At 45.1% G+C, this 27538-nt stretch overlaps 1 protein-coding gene across 1 annotated transcript; it reads left to right on the top strand.

The window, feature by feature from the left end:
• Positions 1 to 415: 415 nt before the first annotated feature.
• Positions 416 to 27006, top strand: abcf3 (ATP-binding cassette, sub-family F (GCN20), member 3). The gene is made up of 21 exons (XM_079225414.1): positions 416 to 506; positions 3110 to 3257; positions 3333 to 3409; positions 3485 to 3540; positions 3651 to 3748; positions 5956 to 6078; positions 6327 to 6593; positions 6767 to 6847; positions 6960 to 7019; positions 7092 to 7148; positions 7275 to 7297; positions 8374 to 8429; positions 8511 to 8711; positions 18915 to 18991; positions 19300 to 19344; positions 22819 to 22951; positions 23199 to 23287; positions 24019 to 24110; positions 25049 to 25181; positions 25267 to 25354; positions 26495 to 27006. The coding sequence occupies exons 1-21, from the start codon at positions 434 to 436 to the stop codon at positions 26651 to 26653; spliced, it is 2136 nt and encodes a 711-aa protein (XP_079081540.1). The 5' UTR covers positions 416 to 433; the 3' UTR covers positions 26654 to 27006.
• Positions 27007 to 27538: the final 532 nt, after the last annotated feature.

Genomic DNA, 27538 nt, shown 5'->3' on the forward strand with positions numbered 1-27538 from the left:
TACTGTAGTATTGCGTGTACTACAATACTGCGTGTACTGTAGTATTGCGTGTACTACAATACTGCTTGTACTGTGGTACATGAAGTACAATTATACTGCATGTACTATGATATATAATACAATATTAGTAACGTTAGACACGTTGTGTACTATAGTACTAGTACTACATGAGTATTACAGAACTGACAGGGTGATGAACTACAGTACTACATGTACTCAGAATGGATGATGAAAGTATACATATATAAGTATATTATATTATATATAGACATTTATTATGATAACCAGTATTATTTCAGTTTTGCGTCTTTTGTAGTATTTACCCCATGACGTCAACTCAACCGACACGACAACCAACTACATCCCCCAGAATCCCCGGCGCTGTCGCATATCGGCGCATGCGTGTCCGCGACAGTGTCCAAGGCCGGGTATCATGGCGACGTACGTGGACATCCTGAAGAGCGAGTTTCCTCAGATAGACACGGAGGTCTTCGACTACATTACGGGTGAGTAGCCGGGGACAGAGCCGCTGTTTGCGGGCACAGACCCGCCGCCTGCCGGCCCGGTGGAGCCGCTGACGGCCGGCTCGTCTGCTGCTCTGAGCTCCAGAGCTAACGAAGCTAACGAGGCTAACACCGTCCTGCTTCGGGCAGCACACCGGGAGGCGCGTGGCTCGATGCGGGCTGCGAGCCCCGAAACCCGGCGTAGCTTCAGGGCTACCGCCGGTGTGACCGGTACGACCGGATAAACAGCCAGAAGTACTGCCAGAAGTACTACTAGAAGTATTGCCAGAAGTACTACTAGAAGTATTACCAGAAGTATTGACAAGAAGTATTACCAGAAGTACTGCCAGAAGTACTGCCAGAAGTACTACTAGAAGTATTACCAGAAGTATTGACAAGAAGTATTACCAGAAGTAATACCAGAAGTACTGCCAGAAGTATTAATAAAAGTAGTACTAGAAGTAATACCAGAAGTACTGCCAGAAGTATTAATAAAAGTATTGACAAGAAGTATTACCAGAAGTATTGACAAGAAGTATTACCAGAAGTATTGACAAGAAGTATTACCAGAAGTAATACCAGAAGTACTAATAAAAGTAATACCAGAAGTACTGCCAGAAGTACTAATAAAAGTAGTACTAGAAGTATTACCAGAAGTATTGACAAGACCAGATTTATAGCCAGATATACAACCAGAAGTATTACCACAAGTACTACTAGAATTATTACCACAAGTATTACCAGAAGCTCTACTAGAAGTACTATCAGATATACAGCCAGAAGTACTACCAGAAGTATTGACAAGAAGTACTACCAAAAGTATTACCAGATATACAGCCAGATATACAACCACAAGTACTACCAGAAGTATTACCATAAGTACTTCTGTTAGTATATCTGGTACTACTTCTGGTAACCAGAAGTACTATGACAACCATAAATATTACGATAAGTACTACCAGAAGTACGACATCAGTAATACAGGGACAAGTCGTACTATAGGAAGTATTACTGCAGTACTATAGGAAGTATTACAGCAGTACTATAGGAAGTATTACAGCAGTACTATAGGAAGTATTACTGCAGTACTATAGGAAGTATTACTGCAGTACTATAGGAAGTATTACTGCAGTACTATAGGAAGTATTACAGCAGTACTATAGGAAGTATTACAGCAGTACTATATGAAGTATTACAGCAGTACTATAGGAAGTATTACTGCAGTACTATAGGAAGTATTACAGCAGTACTATAGGAAGTATTACTGCAGTACTATAGGAAGTATTACTGCAGTACTATAGGAAGTATTACTGCAGTACTATAGGAAGTATTACAGCAGTACTATAGGAAGTATTACAGCAGTACTATAGGAAGTATTACTGCAGTACTATAGGAAGTATTACTGCAGTTCTATAGGAAGTATTACTGCAGTACTATAGGAAGTATTACTGCAGTACTATAGGAAGTATTACAGCAGTACTATAGGAAGTATTACTGCAGTACTATAGGAAGTATGCTACACACCTGCGTGTGCTCACTCAGGTGTGTGTTGTGAGTTCAGGTGTGTGTTGTGAGTTCAGGTGTGTGTGGTGTGTTCAGGTGTGTGTGGTGTGTTCAGGTGTGTGTGGTGTGTTCAGGTGTGTGTTGCTCACTCAGGTGTGTGTGATGTGTTCAGGTGTGTGTTGTGTGTTCAGGTGTGTGTGATGTGTTCAGGTGTGTGTGATGTGTTCAGGTGTGTGTTGCTCACTCAGGTGTGTGTGTTGTGTGTGTGTTGTGAGTTCAGGTGTGTGTTGTGAGTTCAGGTGTGTGTTCAGGTGTGTGTGGTGTGTTCAGGTGTGTGTTGCTCACTCAGGTGTGTGTGATGTGTTCAGGTGTGTGTTGTGTGTTCAGGTGTGTGTGATGTGTTCAGGTGTGTATTGCTCACTCAGGTGTGTGTTCAGGTGTGTGTTGTGTGTTCAGGTGTGTGTGATGTGTTCAGGTGTGTGTGTTGTTCACTCAGGTGTGTGTTGCTCACTCAGGTGTGTGTTCAGGTGTGTGTTGCTCACTCAGGTGTGTGTGGTGTGTTCAGGTGTGTGTTGTGTGTTCAGGTGTGTGTTGCTCACTCAGGTGTGTGTTGTGTGTTCAGGTGTGTGTTGCTCACTCAGGTGTGTGTTGTGTGTTCAGGTGTGTGTTGCTCACTCAGGTGTGTGTTGTGTGTTCAGGTGTGTGTTGTGTGTTCAGGTGTGTGTTGCTCACTCAGGTGTGTGTTGTGTGTTCAGGTGTGTGTTCCTCACTCAGGTGTGTGTGGTGTGTTCAGGTGTGTGTTGTGTGTTCAGGTGTGTGTTCCTCACTCAGGTGTGTGTTGTGTGTGTTGCTCACTCAGGTGTGTGTGGTGTGTTCAGGTGTGTGTTGTGTGTTCAGGTGTGTGTTCCTCACTCAGGTGTGTGTGTGTTCAGGTGTGTGTTGCTCACTCAGGTGTGTGTGGTGTGTTCAGGTGTGTGTTGTGTGTTCAGGTGTGTGTTCCTCACTCAGGTGTGTGTTGTGTGTTCAGGTGTGTGTTGCTCACTCAGGTGTGTGTTGTGTGTTCAGGTGTGTGTTGCTCACTCAGGTGTGTGTGGTGTGTTCAGGTGTGCTGCACAGCTGTGGAGGAGACTTTGAGGATGGAGAGGAGGTCTACGAGGCCGTGGGGGGCGTCCTGCAGGAGGTGTCTGCTGACCGCAAGAACGAGGACCACGTCAGAGACATCTGTCTCCAGATGTTCAACACCCTGAAGCTGTAAGGTTCTGTTCCCTTTAGACATCTGTCTCCAGATGTTTTTGAGAGGAATAACACGTTCTGTGCATTGAACAGGAACAACCACCATGGCACTCAGAGGCAGGTGCTACTGGACGCTCCGGTCCAGCTCTCTCAGATATCGGCAGACAGCGGTAAGAACCGATAACCTTCTGTTAACTCTTCTGTTGGTTGTTGGCTCAATGAAGTGACTCGTTCTCCTGCTTCAGTTTGTGCAGCGGACGATGTTCAAGGCATCTGGATGATGAAGCGTGGCCAGAACACGGTGAGTCCCCTTACCCTGCACGCATTATTCAGAATGGACTGAAGGAACAGCTGGTCTCTGATTCGTGGGTTTGAACATGTGACTTTAAACGCATCACTTCCTGTCTCTAGACGGTGGACGCCAAGAAACTGGAGAAGGCCGAGGCCAAGCTGAAAGCTAAGCATGAGCGCCGGAACGAGAAGGACTGCCTGAAGCCCGCTACGCCAATGTCAGTACCTGTCCTCACCTGCCTTTACCTGTCCTCACCTGTCTTTACCTGTCCTCACCTATCCTCACCTGCCTTTACCTGTCCTCACCTGCCTTTACCTGTCTTTACCTGTCCTCACCTGCCTTTACCTGTCTTTACCTGTCCTCACCTGTCCTCACCTGCCTTTACCTGTACTCACCTGTCTTTACCTGTCCTCACCTGTCCTCACCTGTCCTCACCTGCCTTTACCTGTCCTCACCTGCCTTTACCTGTCCTCACCTGTCCTCACCTGTCCTCACCTGTCCTCACCTGCCTTTACCTGTCTTTACCTGTCTTTACCTGTCCTCACCTGTCCTCACCTGTCCTCACCTGTCTTTACCTGTCCTCACCTGTCTTTACCTGTCTTTACCTGTCCTCACCTGTCTTTACCTGTTCTCACCTGTCTTTACCTGTCCTCACCTGTCTTTACCTGTCCTCACCTGTCTTTATCTGTCCTCACCTGTCCTCACCTGTCCTCACCTGTCCTCACCTGTCCTTACCTGTCCTCACCTGTCTTTACCTGTCTTTACCTGTCCCCAGCTGTCTTTACCTGTCCCCAGCTGTCTTTACCTGTCTTTACCTGTCTTTACCTGTCCTCACCTGTCCTCACCTGGCTTTACCTGTCTTTACCTGTCCTCACCTGTCTTTACCTGTCCTCACCTGTCTTTACCTGTCCTCACCTGTCTTTACCTGTTCTCACCTGTCTTTACCTGTTCTCACCTGTCTTTACCTGTCTTTACCTGTCTTTACCTGTCCTCACCTGTCTTTACCTGTCCTCACCTGTCTTTACCTGCCTTTACCTGTCCTCACCTGCCTTTACCTGTCCTCACCTGCCTTTACCTGTCCTCACCTGCCTTTACCTGTCCTCACCTGTCCTCACCTGTCCTCACCTGCCTTTACCTGTCTTTACCTGTCTTTACCTGTCCTCACCTGTCTTTACCTGTCTTTACCTGTCCTCACCTGTCTTTACCTGTCCTCACCTGTCTTTACCTGTCCTCACCTGTCTTTACCTGTCCTCACCTGTCTTTACCTGTCCTCACCTGTCCTCACCTGTCTTTACCTGTCCTCACCTGTCTTTACCTGTCTTTACCTGTCCTCACCTGTCCTCACCTGTCCTCACCTGTCTTTACCTGTCCTCACCTGTCCTCACCTGTCTTTACCTGTCCTCACCTGTCTTTACCTGTCTTTACCTGTCCTCACCTGTCTTTACCTGTCCTCACCTGTCCTTACCTGTCCTCACCTGTCTTTACCTGTCCTCACCTGTCTTTACCTGTCCTCACCTGTCCTCACCTGTCCTCACCTGTCTTTACCTGTCCTCACCTGTCTTTACCTGTCTTTACCTGTCCTCACCTGTCCTCACCTGTCTTTACCTGTCCTCACCTGTCCTCACCTGTCTTTACCTGTCCTCACCTGTCTTTACCTGTCTTTACCTGTCCTCACCTGTCTTTACCTGTCTTTACCTATCTTTACCTGTCCTCACCTGTCCTCACCTGTCCTTACCTGTCCTCACCTGTCCTTACCTGTCCTCACCTGTCCTCACCTGTCCTCACCTGTCCTCACCTGTCTTTACCTGTCCTCACCTGTCCTCACCTGTCTTTACCTGTCCTCACCTGTCTTTACCTGTCTTTACCTGTCCTCACCTGTCTTTACCTGTCCTCACCTGTCCTTACCTGTCCTCACCTGTCTTTACCTGTCCTCACCTGTCTTTACCTGTCCTCACCTGTCCTCACCTGTCTTTACCTGTCCTCACCTGTCTTTACCTGTCTTTACCTGTCTTTACCTGTCCTCACCTGTCCTCACCTGTCTTTACCTGTCCTCACCTGTCCTCACCTGTCTTTACCTGTCCTCACCTGTCTTTACCTGTCTTTACCTGTCCTCACCTGTCTTTACCTGTCTTTACCTATCTTTACCTGTCCTCACCTGTCCTCACCTGTCCTTACCTGTCCTCACCTGTCCTTACCTGTCCTCACCTGTCTTTACCTGTCCTCACCTGTCTTTACCTATCTTTACCTGTCCTCACCTGTCCTCACCTGTCCTCACCTGTCTTTACCTGTCCTCACCTGTCTTTACCTGTCCTCACCTGTCTTTACCTGTCCTTACCTCCCCTCACCTGTCCTCTTCTCACCTGTCCTCTTCTCACCTGTCCTCCTCTCACCTGTCCTCCTCTCACCTGTCGTCCTGTGTCTCAGAGTGCTGGAGGAGGCGTCAGCCAGTCAGGCCAGCAGTAAGAAGGAGAACCGAGTCGACCAATCAGGGAAGAACCGCAGCTACGACATCCGCATCGAGAACTTTGATGTTTCGTTTGGAGAAAGGTGAGTTCATCTCTAGTCTAAGGTTTAAGGTTTAGTTTATAGAAAGGTGAGTTCATCTCTAGTCTAAGGTTTAAGGTTTAGTTTATAGAAAGGTGAGTTCATCTCTAGTCTAAGGTTTAAGGTTTAGTTTATAGAAAGGTGAGTTCATCTCTAGTCTAAGGTTTAGTTTATAGAAAGGTGAGTTCATCTCTAGTCTAAGGTTTAAGGTTTAGTTTATAGGTTTCTTAATGGCTGTGTTCCTGTCTCAGGTGTTTGCTTCAGGGGGCGGAGCTATCTCTGGCGACGGGCCGGCGGTACGGTCTGATTGGTCGTAACGGGCTAGGCAAGACGACGCTGCTGAAGATGCTGGCCATCCGTAACCTGCGGGTGCCGCCCCACATCTCCATCCTGCACGTGGAACAGGAAGTGGCGGGCGACGACACGGGGGCGCTGCAGAGCGTCCTGCTGAGCGACACTCTGAGGGAGGGGCTGCTGGGCGAGGAGAAGACGCTCAACGCCCGCATCGCCAACGGAACGTGAGAGATGACTATCAGAACGTTATGTTTGTTATCATATAGCATAGCCCCAAAGCTAACACCCTGAGGTCGTACTTCCTGTCTCTCAAAGACAAGTTGTGTGGTTGTGTGATGTGGAGTGGCTCTAAACTACATTACCCATGAGCCTCAGCAGCCCGTTCTCTGCGTTTCAGTTCTGATGGGTTGGAGAGCGTCAGACTGACGGAGATCTACGGAAAGCTGGAGGAGATCGAGGCCGACAAAGCTCCAGCCCGGTACCTATGCTATGCTATTAACTGTAATGTATTATTACGCCTCCTGCTGGTTGTTGGTGCTCACAACAACTCCAACGTGTGTTTCTGACTGACGCCTGTCTCGTCCAATCAGAGCCTCCGTCATCCTGGCCGGTCTCGGATTCTCTCCCAAGATGCAACAGCAGACTACCAGGTGAGTCCTCACACACACACACACACACAGCGTACTGTATGATGTCATCGTAACGTGAGCGTCTGTGTGCAGGGAGTTCTCAGGAGGATGGAGGATGAGGTTGGCTTTGGCCAGAGCTCTGTTTGCTCGGTGAGTTTCTGTCTCTCTCTCTGCCTGTCTGTCTCTCTGTCTGTGTGTCTGCCTGTCTGCCTTTCTGTGTGTCTGCCTGCTGGTCTGAGAGTGAGACTCATCATCTATCTTATCTGTCTTCATCAGGCCGGATCTGCTGCTGCTGGATGGTGAGTCAGATCCTCTTGTAGGAGTACTAGTACTGGTAGGAGTACTGGTAGGAGTACTGGTACTGGTAGGAGTACTAGTAGGAGTACTAGTAGGAGTACTGGTGCTAGTAGGAGTAGTAGTGCTTTTCAATTCAGTTTATTTTGTAGAGCCCACAATCACAAACTCCCCTCAGGGCTTTATCTGTACACATAGACATCCTGTCCCAGGACCTCACATCGGATCAGGAAAAACACAGGAGGTAGGAGACAAGAGACAAGGGGCAGGAGACAGGAGGTAGAAGACAAGGGGCAGGAGACAGGAGGTAGAAGACAAGAGACAAGGGACAGGAGGCAGGAGGCAGGAGGTAGGAGACAAGGGACAAGAGACAGGAGGCAGGAGACAGGAGGTAGAAGACAAGGGGCAGGAGACAGGAGGTAGAAGACAAGAGACAAGGGACAGGAGGCAGGAGGTAGGAGACAAGGGACAGGAGGCAGGAGGCAGGAGGCAGGACCAGCTTTCAGACACAGCCATGATCCGAGGCAGGAGGTAGGGGGCCTAGGAGGTAGGGGGTCTAGGAGGTAGGAGGTAGGGCCCAGGAGTCAGAGGCAGGAGGTGGGGCATAGGAGGTGGGGCCCAGGAGGTGGGAGGTAGGGCCCAGGAGGTAGGGCCCAGGAGGTGGGGCCCAGGAGGTGGGGGCAGGCAGGAGGTGGGGTTTAGGAGGTGGGGGGCAGGCGGTAGGACCCAGGAGGTAGGACCCAGGAGGTAGGGCCCAGGAGGTAGGGCCCAGGAGGTAGGGCCCAGGAGGTAGGGCCCAGGAGGTAGGACCCAGGAGGTAGGGCCCAGGAGGTAGGGCCCAGGAGGCAGAGGGGTACTGGTACTAGTAGGGGTACTGGTACTAGTATAAATACTGGTAGGGGTACTGGTACTAGTAGAAGGACAGGTAGTAGTAATAGGAGTACTAGTAGTTCTATGAGTTTTTTTGCATGGCCTTCATCCTGGTAGTATTGTGGTTAGTAGTACCAGTAGTAGTATTTTGGTAATACTCTGATGTACTGTGGTAGTACTCTGTAGTACTCTGATGTACTGTGCGTTTCAGAGCCCACCAACATGCTGGACGTGAGAGCCATTCTGTGGCTGGAGACCTACCTGCAGGTCAGTTACCTTCCTGTTAGCATTCCTCATTGAAAGCAGTGCGAGCGTTAGCCCCGAGCTAACCCTAACACCTCTACACAGACCTGGCAGTCCACCATCTTGGTCGTGTCCCACGACCGTAACTTCCTGAACGCCGTGGTAACCGACATCGTGCACCTGCACTCCCAGAGGCTGGACAGTTACCGTGGCGACTACGAGAACTTCGTCAAGACCAAAGAAGACCGGCTGAAGAACCAGCAGAGAGAATACGAAGCCCAGCTGCAGTACAGACAGCACATACAGGTACTACTGCTGCAGTACAGACAGCACATACAGCAGGCATGAAAATCCCTCACCTTTCGGCGAAATTCGCCGTTTTGAAACCAAAATATGACATCCACATGAATCACGTAGATCCGAAGAGTTTTTGTTTTTGGGAGGGGGGGGTCAACTGTCCGCCGTTTCTGAGATTGGAGTGGGACACGGGAAAAAAACTGAGGTCGTGATCATCTTAGCAATAGAAGATCTTTGACGTCGCGAGTGTTAATGGCAAACTAGTCAGCTAGCTAATACGTTAGCTAACGTTGTTGGAGAGACAGCGAGTGAGATTACTGGCAGTGGAGAGTCCGTGGCAGCGTGTGACGTCAGACAGGAGAGCGGCGACTCAGCGGCACTGCGGTTCTACCTACGACACCTGACTACATGTAAGTTCTACTACCGACACCTCACTACATATAAGTTCTACTACCGACACCTCACTACATATAAGTTCTACTACCGACACCTCACTACATATAAGTTCTACTACCGACACCTCACTACATATAAGTTCTACCTACGACACCTCACTACATATAAGTTCTACTACCGACACCTCACTACATATAAGTTCTACCTACGACACCTCACTACATATAAGTTCTACCTACCGACACCTCACTACATATAAGTTCTACCTACGACACCTCACTACATATAAGTTCTACCTAAGACACCTCACTACATATAAGTTCTACCTAAGACACCTCACTACATATAAGTTCTACCTACGACACCTCACTACATATAAGTTCTACCTACGACACCTCACTACATATAAGTTCTACTACCGACACCTCACTACATATAAGTTCTACCTACCGACACCTCACTACATATAAGTTCTACCTACGACACCTCACTACATATAAGTTCTACTACCGACACCTCACTACATATAAGTTCTACTACCGACACCTCACTACATATAAGTTCTACCTACGACACCTCACTACATATAAGTTCTACTACCGACACCTGACTACATATAAGTTCTACTACTGACACCTCACTACATATAAGTTCTACTACCGACACCTCACTACATATAAGTTCTACTACCGACACCTCACTACATATAAGTTCTACCTACGACACCTCACTACATATAAGTTCTACTACCGACACCTGACTACATATAAGTTCTACTACTGACACCTCACTACATATAAGTTCTACTACCGACACCTCACTACATATAAGTTCTACCTACGACACCTCACTACATATAAGTTCTACCTACGACACCTCACTACATATAAGTTCTACTACCGACACCTCACTACATATAAGTTCTACCTAAGACACCTCACTACATATAAGTTCTACCTAAGACACCTCACTACATATAAGTTCTACCTAAGACACCTCACTACATATAAGTTCTACCTAAGACACCTCACTACATATAAGTTCTACTACCGACACCTCACTACATATAAGTTCTACCTACGACACCTCACTACATATAAGTTCTACTACCGACACCTCACTACATATAAGTTCTACCTACGACACCTCACTACATATAAGTTCTACCTACGACACCTCACTACATATAAGTTCTACTACCGACACCTCACTACATATAAGTTCTACCTAAGACACCTCACTACATATAAGTTCTACCTAAGACACCTCACTACATATAAGTTCTACCTAAGACACCTCACTACATATAAGTTCTACCTAAGACACCTCACTACATATAAGTTCTACCTACGACACCTCACTACATATAAGTTCTACTACCGACACCTCACTACATATAAGTTCTACTACCGACACCTCACTACATATAAGTTCTACTACCGACACCTCACTACATATAAGTTCTACTACCGACACCTCACTACATATAAGTTCTACCTACCGACACCTCACTACATATAAGTTCTACTACCGACACCTCACTACATATAAGTTCTACTACCGACACCTCACTACATATAAGTTCTACTACCGACACCTCACTACATATAAGTTCTACTACCGACACCTCACTACATATAAGTTCTACTACCGACACCTCACTACATATAAGTTCTACTACCGACACCTCACTACATATAAGTTCTACCTACCGACACCTCACTACATATAAGTTCTACTACCGACACCTCACTACATATAAGTTCTACTACCGACACCTCACTACATATAAGTTCTACCTACCGACACCTCACTACATATAAGTTCTACTACCGACACCTCACTACATATAAGTTCTACTACCGACACCTCACTACATATAAGTTCTACCTACCGACACCTCACTACATATAAGTTCTACTACCGACACCTCACTACATATAAGTTCTACTACCGACACCTCACTACATATAAGTTCTACTACCGACACCTCACTACATATAAGTTCTACCTACCGACACCTCACTACATATAAGTTCTACTACCGACACCTCACTACATATAAGTTCTACCTACCGACACCTCACTACATATAAGTTCTACTACCGACACCTCACTACATATAAGTTCTACCTACGACACCTCACTACATATAAGTTCTACTACCGACACCTCACTACATATAAGTTCTACCTAAGACACCTCACTACATATAAGTTCTACCTAAGACACCTCACTACATATAAGTTCTACCTAAGACACCTCACTACATATAAGTTCTACCTAAGACACCTCACTACATATAAGTTCTACCTAAGACACCTCACTACATATAAGTTCTACTACCGACACCTCACTACATATAAGTTCTACTACCGACACCTCACTACATATAAGTTCTACCTACGACACCTCACTACATATAAGTTCTACCTACGACACCTCACTACATATAAGTTCTACCTACGACACCTCACTACATATAAGTTCTACTACCGACACCTCACTACATATAAGTTCTACTACCGACACCTCACTACATATAAGTTCTACCTACCGACACCTCACTACATATAAGTTCTACTACCGACACCTCACTACATATAAGTTCTACTACCGACACCTCACTACATATAAGTTCTACTACCGACACCTCACTACATATAAGTTCTACCTACCGACACCTCACTACATATAAGTTCTACTACCGACACCTCACTACATATAAGTTCTACTACCGACACCTCACTACATATAAGTTCTACTACCGACACCTCACTACATATAAGTTCTACTACCGACACCTCACTACATATAAGTTCTACCTACCGACACCTCACTACATATAAGTTCTACTACCGACACCTCACTACATATAAGTTCTACTACCGACACCTCACTACATATAAGTTCTACCTACCGACACCTCACTATATATAAGTTCTACTACCGACACCTCACTACATATAAGTTCTACCTACGACACCTCACTACATATAAGTTCTACTACCGACACCTCACTACATATAAGTTCTACCTACGACACCTCACTACATATAAGTTCTACCTACGACACCTCACTATATATAAGTTCTACTACCGACACCTCACTACATATAAGTTCTACCTACGACACCTCACTACATATAAGTTCTACTACCGACACCTCACTACATATAAGTTCTACCTACGACACCTCACTACATATAAGTTCTACTACCGACACCTGACTACATATAAGTTCTACTACTGACACCTCACTACATATAAGTTCTACTACCGACACCTCACTACATATAAGTTCTACCTACGACACCTCACTACATATAAGTTCTACCTACGACACCTCACTACATATAAGTTCTACTACCGACACCTCACTACATATAAGTTCTACCTAAGACACCTCACTACATATAAGTTCTACTACCGACACCTCACTACATATAAGTTCTACCTACGACACCTCACTACATATAAGTTCTACTACCGACACCTCACTACATATAAGTTCTACCTACGACACCTCACTACATATAAGTTCTACCTACGACACCTCACTACATATAAGTTCTACTACCGACACCTCACTACATATAAGTTCTACCTAAGACACCTCACTACATATAAGTTCTACCTAAGACACCTCACTACATATAAGTTCTACCTAAGACACCTCACTACATATAAGTTCTACCTAAGACACCTCACTACATATAAGTTCTACTACCGACACCTCACTACATATAAGTTCTACTACCGACACCTCACTACATATAAGTTCTACTACCGACACCTCACTACATATAAGTTCTACTACCGACACCTCACTACATATAAGTTCTACCTACGACACCTCACTACATATAAGTTCTACCTACGACACCTCACTACATATAAGTTCTACCTACGACACCTCACTACATATAAGTTCTACTACCGACACCTCACTACATATAAGTTCTACTACCGACACCTCACTACATATAAGTTCTACTACCGACACCTCACTACATATAAGTTCTACTACCGACACCTCACTACATATAAGTTCTACTACCGACACCTCACTACATATAAGTTCTACTACCGACACCTCACTACATATAAGTTCTACCTACGACACCTCACTACATATAAGTTCTACCTACGACACCTCACTACATATAAGTTCTACCTACGACACCTCACTACATATAAGTTCTACCTACGACACCTCACTACATATAAGTTCTACCTACGACACCTCACTACATATAAGTTCTACTACCGACACCTCACTACATATAAGTTCTACTACCGACACCTCACTACATATAAGTTCTACCTACCGACACCTCACTACATATAAGTTCTACTACCGACACCTCACTACATATAAGTTCTACTACCGACACCTCACTACATATAAGTTCTACTACCGACACCTCACTACATATAAGTTCTACTACCGACACCTCACTACATATAAGTTCTACCTACCGACACCTCACTACATATAAGTTCTACTACCGACACCTCACTACATATAAGTTCTACTACCGACACCTCACTACATATAAGTTCTACCTACGACACCTCACTACATATAAGTTCTACCTACGACACCTCACTACATATAAGTTCTACTACCGACACCTCACTACATATAAGTTCTACTACCGACACCTCACTACATATAAGTTCTACCTAAGACACCTCACTACATATAAGTTCTACCTAAGACACCTCACTACATATAAGTTCTACCTAAGACACCTCACTACATATAAGTTCTACCTAAGACACCTCACTACATATAAGTTCTACTACCGACACCTCACTACATATAAGTTCTACTACCGACACCTCACTACATATAAGTTCTACCTACGACACCTCACTACATATAAGTTCTACCTACGACACCTCACTACATATAAGTTCTACCTACGACACCTCACTACATATAAGTTCTACTACCGACACCTCACTACATATAAGTTCTACTACCGACACCTCACTACATATAAGTTCTACTACCGACACCTCACTACATATAAGTTCTACTACCGACACCTCACTACATATAAGTTCTACTACCGACACCTCACTACATATAAGTTCTACCTACGACACCTCACTACATATAAGTTCTACCTACGACACCTCACTACATATAAGTTCTACCTACGACACCTCACTACATATAAGTTCTACCTACGACACCTCACTACATATAAGTTCTACCTACGACACCTCACTACATATAAGTTCTACTACCGACACCTCACTACATATAAGTTCTACTACCGACACCTCACTACATATAAGTTCTACCTACCGACACCTCACTACATATAAGTTCTACTACCGACACCTCACTACATATAAGTTCTACTACCGACACCTCACTACATATAAGTTCTACTACCGACACCTCACTACATATAAGTTCTACTACCGACACCTCACTACATATAAGTTCTACTACCGACACCTCACTACATATAAGTTCTACTACCGACACCTCACTACATATAAGTTCTACTACCGACACCTCACTACATATAAGTTCTACCTACCGACACCTCACTACATATAAGTTCTACTACCGACACCTCACTACATATAAGTTCTACTACCGACACCTCACTACATATAAGTTCTACTACCGACACCTCACTACATATAAGTTCTACTACCGACACCTCACTACATATAAGTTCTACCTACCGACACCTCACTACATATAAGTTCTACTACCGACACCTCACTACATATAAGTTCTACTACCGACACCTCACTACATATAAGTTCTACCTACGACACCTCACTACATATAAGTTCTACCTACGACACCTCACTACATATAAGTTCTACTACCGACACCTCACTACATATAAGTTCTACCTAAGACACCTCACTACATATAAGTTCTACCTAAGACACCTCACTACATATAAGTTCTACCTAAGACACCTCACTACATATAAGTTCTACCTAAGACACCTCACTACATATAAGTTCTACTACCGACACCTCACTACATATAAGTTCTACTACCGACACCTCACTACATATAAGTTCTACCTACGACACCTCACTACATATAAGTTCTACCTACGACACCTCACTACATATAAGTTCTACCTACGACACCTCACTACATATAAGTTCTACCTACGACACCTCACTACATATAAGTTCTACCTACGACACCTCACTACATATAAGTTCTACTACCGACACCTCACTACATATAAGTTCTACTACCGACACCTCACTACATATAAGTTCTACCTACCGACACCTCACTACATATAAGTTCTACTACCGACACCTCACTACATATAAGTTCTACTACCGACACCTCACTACATATAAGTTCTACTACCGACACCTCACTACATATAAGTTCTACCTACCGACACCTCACTACATATAAGTTCTACTACCGACACCTCACTACATATAAGTTCTACTACCGACACCTCACTACATATAAGTTCTACTACCGACACCTCACTACATATAAGTTCTACTACCGACACCTCACTACATATAAGTTCTACCTACCGACACCTCACTACATATAAGTTCTACTACCGACACCTCACTACATATAAGTTCTACTACCGACACCTCACTACATATAAGTTCTACCTACGACACCTCACTACATATAAGTTCTACCTACGACACCTCACTACATATAAGTTCTACTACCGACACCTCACTGCATATAAGTTCTACCTAAGACACCTCACTACATATAAGTTCTACCTAAGACACCTCACTACATATAAGTTCTACCTAAGACACCTCACTACATATAAGTTCTACCTAAGACACCTCACTACATATAAGTTCTACCTAAGACACCTCACTACATATAAGTTCTACTACCGACACCTCACTACATATAAGTTCTACTACCGACACCTCACTACATATAAGTTCTACCTACGACACCTCACTACATATAAGTTCTACCTACGACACCTCACTACATATAAGTTCTACCTACGACACCTCACTACATATAAGTTCTACCTACGACACCTCACTACATATAAGTTCTACCTACGACACCTCACTACATATAAGTTCTACCTACGACACCTCACTACATATAAGTTCTACCTACGACACCTCACTACATATAAGTTCTACTACCGACACCTCACTACATATAAGTTCTACTACCGACACCTCACTACATATAAGTTCTACCTACCGACACCTCACTACATATAAGTTCTACTACCGACACCTCACTACATATAAGTTCTACTACCGACACCTCACTACATATAAGTTCTACTACCGACACCTCACTACATATAAGTTCTACCTACGACACCTCACTACATATAAGTTCTACCTACGACACCTCACTACATATAAGTTCTACTACCGACACCTCACTACATATAAGTTCTACTACCGACACCTCACTACATGTAAGGAGAGGACAATGGAGATTTTATCCAACTTTTATTTTAATAAAAAAAACAAAATGAGTTTCTTCTGTAGGGTGGCCGGGCTAATGTTTATATTTAAGGGTTTAAGATCTCCGTGTAGGAAGTGTATCCTCTAGTTAATTATAATCTATATAGTTATGCGGTTATCGCTGTCACACAGAGAGAGGTGTGCATGTTCAGGTTTACTGGTGGAAACATTATTCAGTGTTCTAGACTAACAGTGACGTCTCCTCAAAGTAAAGTGGTGTAACAGTATATATGGTCAAATAAAAAGGCTGGTACATTATACATATTATGGCATATAAGTGTAATATTATGTAGTGAAATGTTGTAGTAGCAAAACAATATTCAGTATAGTACAGCAGTATTGCATATTGTAAGTATTAAGTCTACAAAATATATACACACACACACACACACACACTACCGTTCAAAAGTTTGGGGTCACTTAGAAATGTCCTTATTTTTCAGAGAAAAGCAGTGTTTATTCCAATGAAGATAACATTAAATAAATCATAAATACTCTATACATTGTTAATGTGGTAAATGACTATTCTAGGTGGAAACATCTGGTTTTTAATGAAATATCTACATAGGTGTATAGAGGCCCATTTCCAGCAACTATCACTCAGTGTTCTAATGGTACATTGTGTTTGCTCATCGCATAGAAGACTAATGGATGATTAGAAAACCCTTGTGCAATTATGTTAGCACAACTTAAAACAGTTATGCTGGTGAGAGAAGCTTTACAACTGGCCTTCCTATGAGCTAGTTGAGTATCTGGAGCATCACATGTGTGGGTTCATTATACTCTCAGAATGACCAGAAAAAGAGAACTTTCATGTGAAACTCACCAGTCTGTTCTTGTTCTTAGAGATGAAGATTATTCCATGAGAGAAATTGCTGAACATTTGTCTGGGTGACCCCAAACTTTTGAACGGTTATGTATGTGTGTATATATATATATATACAGGTACTACTGCTGCTGCAGTACAGACAGTACATACAGGTACTACTACTGCAGTACAGACGGCTCATACAGGTACTACTACTGTTGCTACTACAGTACAGACGGCTCATACAGGTACTACTACTGTTGCTACTGCAGTACAGACGGCTCATACAGGTACTACTGCAGTATAGACGGCTCATACAGGTACTACTGCAGTATAGACGGCTCATACAGGTACTACTACTGTTGCTACTGCAGTACAGACGGCTCATACAGGTACTACTTCAGCACATACAGGTACTACTGCAGTACAGATAGCTCATACAGGTACTACTGCAGTACAGACGGCTCATACAGGTACTACTGCAGTACAGACATCACATACAGGTACTACTGCAGTACAGACGGCTCATACAGGTACTACTGCAGTACAGACATCACATACAGGTACTTCTGCAGTACAGACATCACATACAGGTACTACTGCAGTACAGACATCACATACAGGTACTTCTGCTGTACAGACGGCTCATACAGGTACTACTGCAGTACATACAGGTACTTCTGCAGTACAGACGGCTCATACAGGTACTACTGCAGTACATACAGCACATACAGGTACTACTGCAGTACATACAGGTACTACTGCAGTGCATACAGCACATACAGGTACTTCTGCAGTACAGACATCACATACAGGTACTACTGCAGTACAGACATCACATACAGGTACTACTGCAGTACAGACGGCACATACAGGTACTTCTGCAGTACAGACGGCACATACAGGTACTACTGCAGTACATACAGGTACTACTGCAGTACAGACGGCACATACAGGTACTTCTGCAGTACAGACGGCACATACAGGTACTACTGCAGTACAGACGGCTCATACAGGTACTACTGCAGTACAGACGGCTCATACAGGTACTACTGCAGTACATACAGGTACTACTGCAGTACAGACATCACATACAGGTACTACTGCAGTACAGACATCACATACAGGTACTACTGCAGTACAGACGGCACATACAGGTACTTCTGCAGTACAGACGGCACATACAGGTACTACTGCAGTACATACAGGTACTACTGCAGTACAGACGGCACATACAGGTACTTCTGCAGTACAGACGGCTCATACAGGTACTTCTGCAGTACAGACGGCACATACAGGTACTACTGCAGTACAGACGGCACATACAGGTACTACTGCAGTACAGACGGCACATACAGGTACTACTGCAGTGCAATCAGACTCATAAAACCGTGACATCTTCAGTGTATTTGCCTGATTCATTCATAAAGTAGAGGACGGTCACATAGTGTGCATGTTTGTTTGTTTGTGTTTTTACCACAATGCATTGTTTCTGACTGATGTTTGTATTTCAGGTGTTTATTGACAGATTTCGGTACAACGCTAATAGAGCGGCTCAGGTCCAGAGCAAACTGAAACTGCTGGAGAGACTGTGAGTATTCACGCCATGTACACGCCATGGTACTATATCCTAGTACTCTGACCTGGCACTATATCCTAGTACTCTGACCTGGCACTATATCCTAGTACTCTGACCTGGCACTATATCCTAGTACTCTGACCTGGCACTATATCCTAGTACTCTGACCTGGCACTATATCCTAGTACTCTGACCTGGCACTATATCCTAGTACTCTGACCTGGCACTATATCCTAGTACTCTGACCTAGTACTATATCCTAGTACTCGCAGTACACACACAGACAGTGAATCCCACCTAAATGTGTGTTTCTGTTGCAGACCTGAGCTGAAGGCCCTGGAGAAAGAAACTGAGGTCACTTTAAGGTGAGGAGACGACATTGAATACATGCACTGACTGACTGAGACACTGACTGACTGAGACACTGACTGACTGACTGACTGACTGAGACACTGACTGACTGACTGACTGAGACACTGACTGACTGAGACACTGACTGACTGAGACACTGACTGACTGAGACACTGACTGACTGACTGAGACACTGACTGACTGAGACACTGACTGACTGAGACACTGACTGACTGAGACACTGACTGACTGACTGAGACACTGACTGACTGACTGAGACACTGACTGACTGAGACACTGACTGACTGACTGACTGACTGAGACACTGACTGACTGACTGACTGAGACACTGACTGACTGACTGAGACACTGACTGACTGACTGAGACACTGACTGACTGACTGAGACATTGACTGACTGACTGACTGAGACACTGACTGACTGACTGACTGAGACACTGACTGACTGACTGAGACACTGACTGACTGACTGACTGAGACACTGACTGACTGAGACACTGACTGACTGAGACACTGACTGACTGACTGACTGAGACACTGACTGACTGAGACACTGACTGACTGACTGACTGAGACACTGACTGACTGACTGACTGAGACACTGACTGACTGAGACACTGACTGACTGACTGAGACACTGACTGACTGACTGAGACACTGACTGACTGACTGAGACACTGACTGACTGACTGAGACACTGACTGACTGACTGAGACACTGACTGACTGACACATTGACTGACTGAGACAGTGACTGACTGACTGAGACACTGACTGACTGACACAGTGACTGACTGACTGAGACACTGACTGACTGAGACACTGACTGACTGACACAGTGACTGACTGACTGAGACACTGACTGACTGAGACACTGACTGACTGACTGACTGACTGACACTGACTGACTGAGACACTGACTGACTGACTGAGACACTGACTGACTGACTGAGACACTGACTGACTGAGACACTGACTGACTGACTGAGACACTGACTGACTGACTGAGACACTGACTGACTGAGACACTGACTGACTGAGACACTGACTGACTGAGACACTGACTGACTGACTGACTGAGACACTGACTGACTGACTGACTGAGACACTGACTGACTGACTGAGACACTGACTGACTGAGACACTGACTGACTGACTGAGACACTGACTGAGACACTGACTGACTGACTGACTGAGACACTGACTGACTGACTGACTGAGACACTGACTGAGACACTGACTGACTGACTGACTGAGACACTGACTGACTGACTGACTGAGACACTGACTGAGACACTGACTGACTGACTGACTGAGACACTGACTGACTGACTGACTGAGACACTGACTGACTGAGACACTGACTGACTGACTGACTGAGACACTGACTGACTGACTGAGACACTGACTGACTGAGACACTGACTGACTGACTGAGACACTGACTGACTGACTGAGACACTGACTGACTGACTGACTGAGACACTGACTGACTGACTGAGACACTGACTGACTGACTGACTGAGACACTGACTGACTGACTGACTGAGACACTGACTGACTGACTGAGACACTGACTGACTGACTGACTGAGACACTGACTGACTGACTGAGACACTGACTGACTGAGACACTGACTGACTGACTGAGACACTGACTGACTGACTGAGACACTGACTGACTGACTGACTGAGACACTGACTGACTGACTGAGACACTGACTGACTGACTGACTGAGACACTGACTGACTGACTGACTGAGACACTGACTGACTGACTGAGACACTGACTGACTGACTGACTGAGACACTGACTGACTGACTGAGACACTGACTGACTGACTGACTGAGACACTGACTGACTGACACAGTGACTGACTGACTGAGACAGTGACTGACTGACACATTGACTGACTGACACATTGACTGACTGAGACAGTGACTGACTGACTGAGACACTGACTGACTGACACAGTGACTGACTGACTGAGACACTGACTGACTGAGACACTGACTGACTGACACAGTGACTGACTGACTGAGACACTGACTGACTGAGACACTGACTGAGACACTGACTGAGACACTGACTGACTGACTGAGACACTGACTGACTGACACAGTGACTGACTGACTGAGACAGTGACTGACTGACACATTGACTGACTGACACATTGACTGACTGAGACAGTGACTGACTGACTGAGACACTGACTGACTGACACAGTGACTGACTGACTGAGACACTGACTGACTGAGACACTGACTGACTGACACAGTGACTGACTGACTGAGACACTGACTGACTGACTGACTGACTGACACTGACTGACTGAGACACTGACTGACTGACTGAGACACTGACTGACTGACTGAGACACTGACTGACTGAGACACTGACTGACTGACTGAGACACTGACTGACTGACTGAGACATTGATTGACTGACTGACTGAGACACTGACTGACTGAGACACTGACTGACTGACTGACTGAGACACTGACTGACTGACTGACTGAGACACTGACTGACTGACTGACTGAGACACTGACTGACTGACTGAGACACTGACTGACTGAGACACTGACTGACTGACTGAGACACTGACTGAGACACTGACTGACTGACTGAGACACTGACTGACTGACTGAGACACTGACTGACTGAGACACTGACTGACTGAGACACTGACTGACTGAGACAGTGACTGACTGAGACACTGACTGACTGACACAGTGACTGACTGACTGACTGAGACACTGACTGACTGACACAGTGACTGACTGACTGACTGAGACACTGACTGACTGACACAGTGACTGACTGACTGACTGAGACACTGACTGACTGACTGAGACACTGACTGACTGAGACAGTGACTGACTGACTGAGACACTGACTGACTGACACAGTGACTGACTGACTGAGACACTGACTGACTGACACAGTGACTGACTGACACAGTGACTGACTGACTGAGACACTGACTGACTGAGACACTGACTGACTGACTGAGACACTGACTGACTGACTGACTGACACTGACTGACTGAGACACTGACTGACTGAGACACTGACTGACTGACTGAGACACTGACTGACTGACTGACTGACTGACTGACACTGACTGACTGAGACACTGACTGACACAGTGACTGACTGAGACACTGACTGACTGAGACACTGACTGACTGACTGACAGTGACTGACTGAGACACTGACTGACTGACAGTGACTGACTGAGACACTGACTGACTGAGACACTGACTGACACACTGACTGACACAGTGACTGACTGAGACACTGACTGACTGAGACACTGACTGACTGAGACACTGACTGACACAGTGACTGACTGAGACACTGACTGACTGAGACACTGACTGACTGACTGACAGTGACTGACTGAGACACTGACTGACTGACAGTGACTGACTGAGACACTGACTGATGGTGTGTTTCTCCTCCAGGTTCCCAGATAACTTTGAGAAGTTGTCTCCTCCCATCCTGCAGCTGGATGAAGTGGAGTTCTATTACACTCCAGACCGCCCGCTCTTCTCTGGACTCAACGTGTCAGCTGACCTCGAGTCTCGCATCTGCATCGTACGTCATCAGTAAATATATATATATATATATATATATATATATATATATATATATATATATATATATATATATATATATATATATATATATATATATATATATATATATGTATGTATATATATATATATATATATATATATATATATATATATATATGTATATATATATATATATATGTGTGTGTGTGTAATCAATAATCCAGAATCAGGACTGTTATTGATTGTCACGTGTTATTTCCCGTCAGGTCGGTGAAAATGGCGCCGGTAAAACGACCGTCCTCAAGCTGCTGATGGGCGAGTTGACGCCGGTGGGCGGAATGAGACAATCTCACAGGTGAGATGACCAACGGACCAATCAGAGCATAGCACTCACCTGAATACGTTTACCTGAACGTATTCAGGGCCCCGTCATAGGGAGCCTTTATTATATCTGTTTTCTCTCTTTAGGGAACCATTGACTCTCTTTAGGGAACCATTGACTCTCTTTAGGGAACCATTGACTCTCTTTAGGGAACTATTGACTCTTTAGGGAACCATTAACTCTATAAGGAACCATTGACTCTTTAGGGAACCATTGACTCTCTTTAGGGAACTATTGACTCTCTTTAGGGAACCATTGACTCTCTTTAGGGAACTATTGACTCTCTTTAGGGAACTATTGACTCTCTATAGGGAACCATTAACTCTCTATAAGGAACCATTGACTCTTTAGGGAACTATTGACTCTTTAGGGAACCATTGACTCTTTAGGGAACCATTGACTCTCTTTAGAGAACTATTGACTCTCTATAGGGAACTATTGACTCTCTAGGGAACCACTGACTCTCTAGGGAACCATGGACTATATAGGGAACCATGGACTCTATAGGGAACCATGGACTCTATAGGGAACCATGAACTCTATAGGGAACCATGAACTCTATAGGGAACCATGGACTCTATAGGGAACCATGAACTCTATAGGGAACCATGGACTCTATAGGGAACCATGGACTCTTCTCCGAACAGTAAAAGGTTCAGTAAACAAACTGTTGACGTGTTTCTGGTGGTTCTGGTTATCCTCAGGAACCTGAAGATCGGGTACTTCAGTCAGCACCACGTGGACCAGCTGGACCTGAACGTCTGCTCCATCGAGCTGCTGCTCAACCGCTTCCCCGGTAACCACCACCACACCAAGGCAACCATCGGCCAATCAGATCGCCTGAAGCTACGGTGATCCGTAGCTTCAGGCGATCTGATTGGCCGATGGTTGTCTTTTGTGTTGTCTATTTAGGGAACCAATTACTCTTATTTCATAGGTTCTGTTTAGGGAACCATTGACTATTTGTTCATTGGTTCTGTTTAGGGAACCATTGACTATTTGTTCATAGGTTCTGTTTAGGGAACCATTGACTATTTGTTCATTGGTTCTGTTTAGGGAACCATTGGCTATTTGTTCATAGGCTCTATTTAGGGAACCAATTACTCTTTTTTCATAGGTTCTATTTAGGGAACCATTGGCTATTTGTTCATAGGTTCTGTTTAGGGAACTTGTTGTTCATAGGTTCTGTTTAGGGAACCATTGACTATTTGTTCATAGGTTCTGTTTAGGGAACCATTGACTATTTGTTCATAGGTTCTATTTGGGGAACAATTAACTTGTTGTTCATAGGTTCTGTTTAGGGAACCATTGGCTATTTGTTCATAGGCTCTATTTAGGGAACCAATTACTCTTATTTCATAGGTTCTATTTAGGGAACCATTGACTATTTGTTCATAGGTTCTGTTTAGGGAACCATTGACTATTTGTTCATAGGTTCTGTTTAGGGAACCATTGACTATTTGTTCATTGGTTCTGTTTAGGGAACCATTGACTATTTGTTCATAGGTTCTGTTTAGGGAACCATTGGCTATTTGTTCATAGGCTCTATTTAGGGAACCAATTACTCTTTTTTCATAGGCTCTATTTAGGGAACCATTGGCTATTTGTTCATAGGTTCTGTTTAGGGAACTTGTTGTTCATAGGTTCTGTTTAGGGAACCAATAACTCTGATTGGCTTATGGTTACTGTAGCTTCAGGCGATCTGATTGGCCGATGGCTGTCTCTGTGTCGCAGGGCGGACGGAGGAGGAGTACCGCCACCAGCTGGGCGGCTACGGCATCACCGGGGAGCTGTCCACCCGGCCGGTGGCCAGCCTGTCGGGGGGGCAGAAGAGCCGGGTGGCCTTTGCACAGATGACCATGCCATGGTAGTAGAAAGCTCTGGGTCCAGCTGTTAGCGAGGAGGATGTGATGATGATGTGATGATGATGTTGTTGTCTCTCTGTCCTTCAGTCCAAACTTCTACATCCTAGATGAGCCGACCAATCACCTGGACATGGAGACCATCGAGGCTCTGGCTAAAGCCCTCAACAAGTTCAGAGTAAGGAGGGAGGGAGGGAGGAAGGGAAGGAAGGAAGGAAGGAGGATGTGTGTGTATATGGTACTATGAGCTCTCTAGTGGGGTAATATGGTACTATAAGCTCTCTAGTGGGGTAATATGGTACTATAAGCTCTCTGGTGGGGTAATATGGTACTATGAGCTCTCTGGTGGGGTAATATGGTACTATGAGCTCTCTAGTGGGGTAATATGGTACTATGAGCTCTCTAGTGGGGTAATATGGTACTACGAGCTCTCTAGTGGGGTAATATGGTACTATGAGCTCTCTAGTGGGGTAATATGGTACTATGAGCTCTCTAGTGGGGTAATATGGTACTATGAGCTCTCTAGTGGGGTAATGTGGTACTACGAGCTCTCTAGTGGGGTAATATGGTACTATAAGCTCTCTAGTGGGGTAATGTGGTACTATGAGCTCTCTAGTGGGGTAATGTGGTACTATGAGCTCTCTAGTGGGGTAATATGGTACTACGAGCTCTCTAGTGGGGTAATATGGTACTATGAGCTCTCTAGTGGGGTAATGTGGTACTATGAGCTCTCTAGTGGGGTAATATGGTACTATGAGCTCTCTAGTGGGGTAATGTGGTACTATGAGCTCTCTAGTGGGGTAATGTGGTACTATGAGCTCTCTAGTGGGGTAATGTGGTACTACGAGCTCTCTAGTGGGGTAATATGGTACTACGAGCTCTCTAGTGGGGTAATATGGTACTATGAGCTCTCTAGTGGGGTAATGTGGTACTATGAGCTCTCTAGTGGGGTAATATGGTACTATGAGCTCTCTAGTGGGGTAATGTGGTACTATGAGCTCTCTAGTGGGGTAATGTGGTACTATGAGCTCTCTAGTGGGGTAATGTGGTACTATGAGCTCTCTAGTGGGGTAATGTGGTACTATGAGCTCTCTAGTGGGGTAATGTGGTACTACGAGCTCTCTGGTGGGGTAATATGGTACTATAAGCTCTCTAGTGGGGTAATGTGGTACTATGAGCTCTCTAGTGGGGTAATATGGTACTATGAGCTCTCTAGTGGGGTAATATGGTACTATGAGCTCTCTAGTGGGGTAATGTGGTACTACGAGCTCTCTGGTGGGGTAATATGGTGTCCTCACCGGGTGCCGTCATGTTTCAGGGCGGAGTCGTCCTGGTGTCTCACGACGAGCGTCTGATCCGGCTGGTGTGCAAGGAGCTGTGGGTGTGCGAGTACGGGAAGGTCGGACGCATCGACGGCGGCTTCGACGAGTACCGAGACATCCTGCACGAGCAGTTCAGGAAGGAGGGTTACCTGTAGGCCACGCCCACCGCCGACAAGCCACGCCCACACTGACACCAACCCGGCCCCTCCTCTACAACATCCCGTCTCAGCAGCCAATCGGCCGTCAGCAGACCGGAGGACGCTTTCCTCTCTGAACTGGTCCAGGTGGTCTGCTGCGAGCCGATTGGTCGTTTCTGGTCACCTGTTGAGGTCACGGTGAATTCTGGAGGGGGAGGAGTCATCACCGCCCATTTGGAGTTTATTTAAAAGTTTATCGTCTCATTAAACCTGTTTTTTGTTTTGTATCATGGACTCTTATCAATTTTAAAGGATCCAGCATCATATTTCCATTCAGAGACTCAACCCTAATAAAACATCAGTTTAAGTTCTTCTTCTTCTTCTGTGGCTCCTTTACTGAAGAACCGTGACTGAGGAACGTTTAGCCGGGGAAGAACCTCAATACAAGTGTTTTATTTAGTTCAGTTTATTTTATATAGCCCAACTTCACAAATACAAACTCCCTTCAGAGCTTTACAATCTGTACACATGACATCCTGCCCCGGGACCTCACATCAGATCAGGAAAAACTCCCAAATAAAGATAGTAAAAACCCTTTCACAGGGAAACAGGAAGAACCCTGAGGGAGAGCAACAGAGGAGGATCCCTCTCCTGGATGGACAGAAGCAATAGATGTCATGTGACCAGAATGAACAACGTAACAGAGTTACAGCACATTACATGACTATGACTGAAACTATTCATATAGTGAGTAGTATATGCATGGCCACGATCCAGATAACAAAGATCCATGAAGAAGGAGGTAGAGAGGAGGGCAAGGCAAGTCAAGTTTATTTGTAGCACATTTCAACAACAAGGCGATTCAAAGTGCTTCACATAAAACCATTAAAAGCATCAAAACAT

Source organism: Taurulus bubalis (assembly GCF_910589615.1).
Source record: "Taurulus bubalis genome assembly, chromosome: 10".
Taxonomy (NCBI): Eukaryota; Metazoa; Chordata; class Actinopteri; order Perciformes; family Cottidae; genus Taurulus; species Taurulus bubalis.

What these genes read in the sequence shown, in the direction of transcription:
- abcf3 (XM_079225414.1), top strand. Translation starts at nt 434, where the DNA reads ATGGCGACGTACGTGGACATCCTGAAGAGCGAGTTTCCTCAGATAGAC. An exon ending in GATGTTTCGTTTGGAGAAAG is followed by an intron (nt 6,079 to 6,326) that starts GTGAGTTCATCT and finishes TTCCTGTCTCAG; the next exon opens with GTGTTTGCTTCAGGGGGCGG. An exon ending in GCCGACAAAGCTCCAGCCCG is followed by an intron (nt 6,848 to 6,959) that starts GTACCTATGCTA and finishes TCGTCCAATCAG; the next exon opens with AGCCTCCGTCATCCTGGCCG.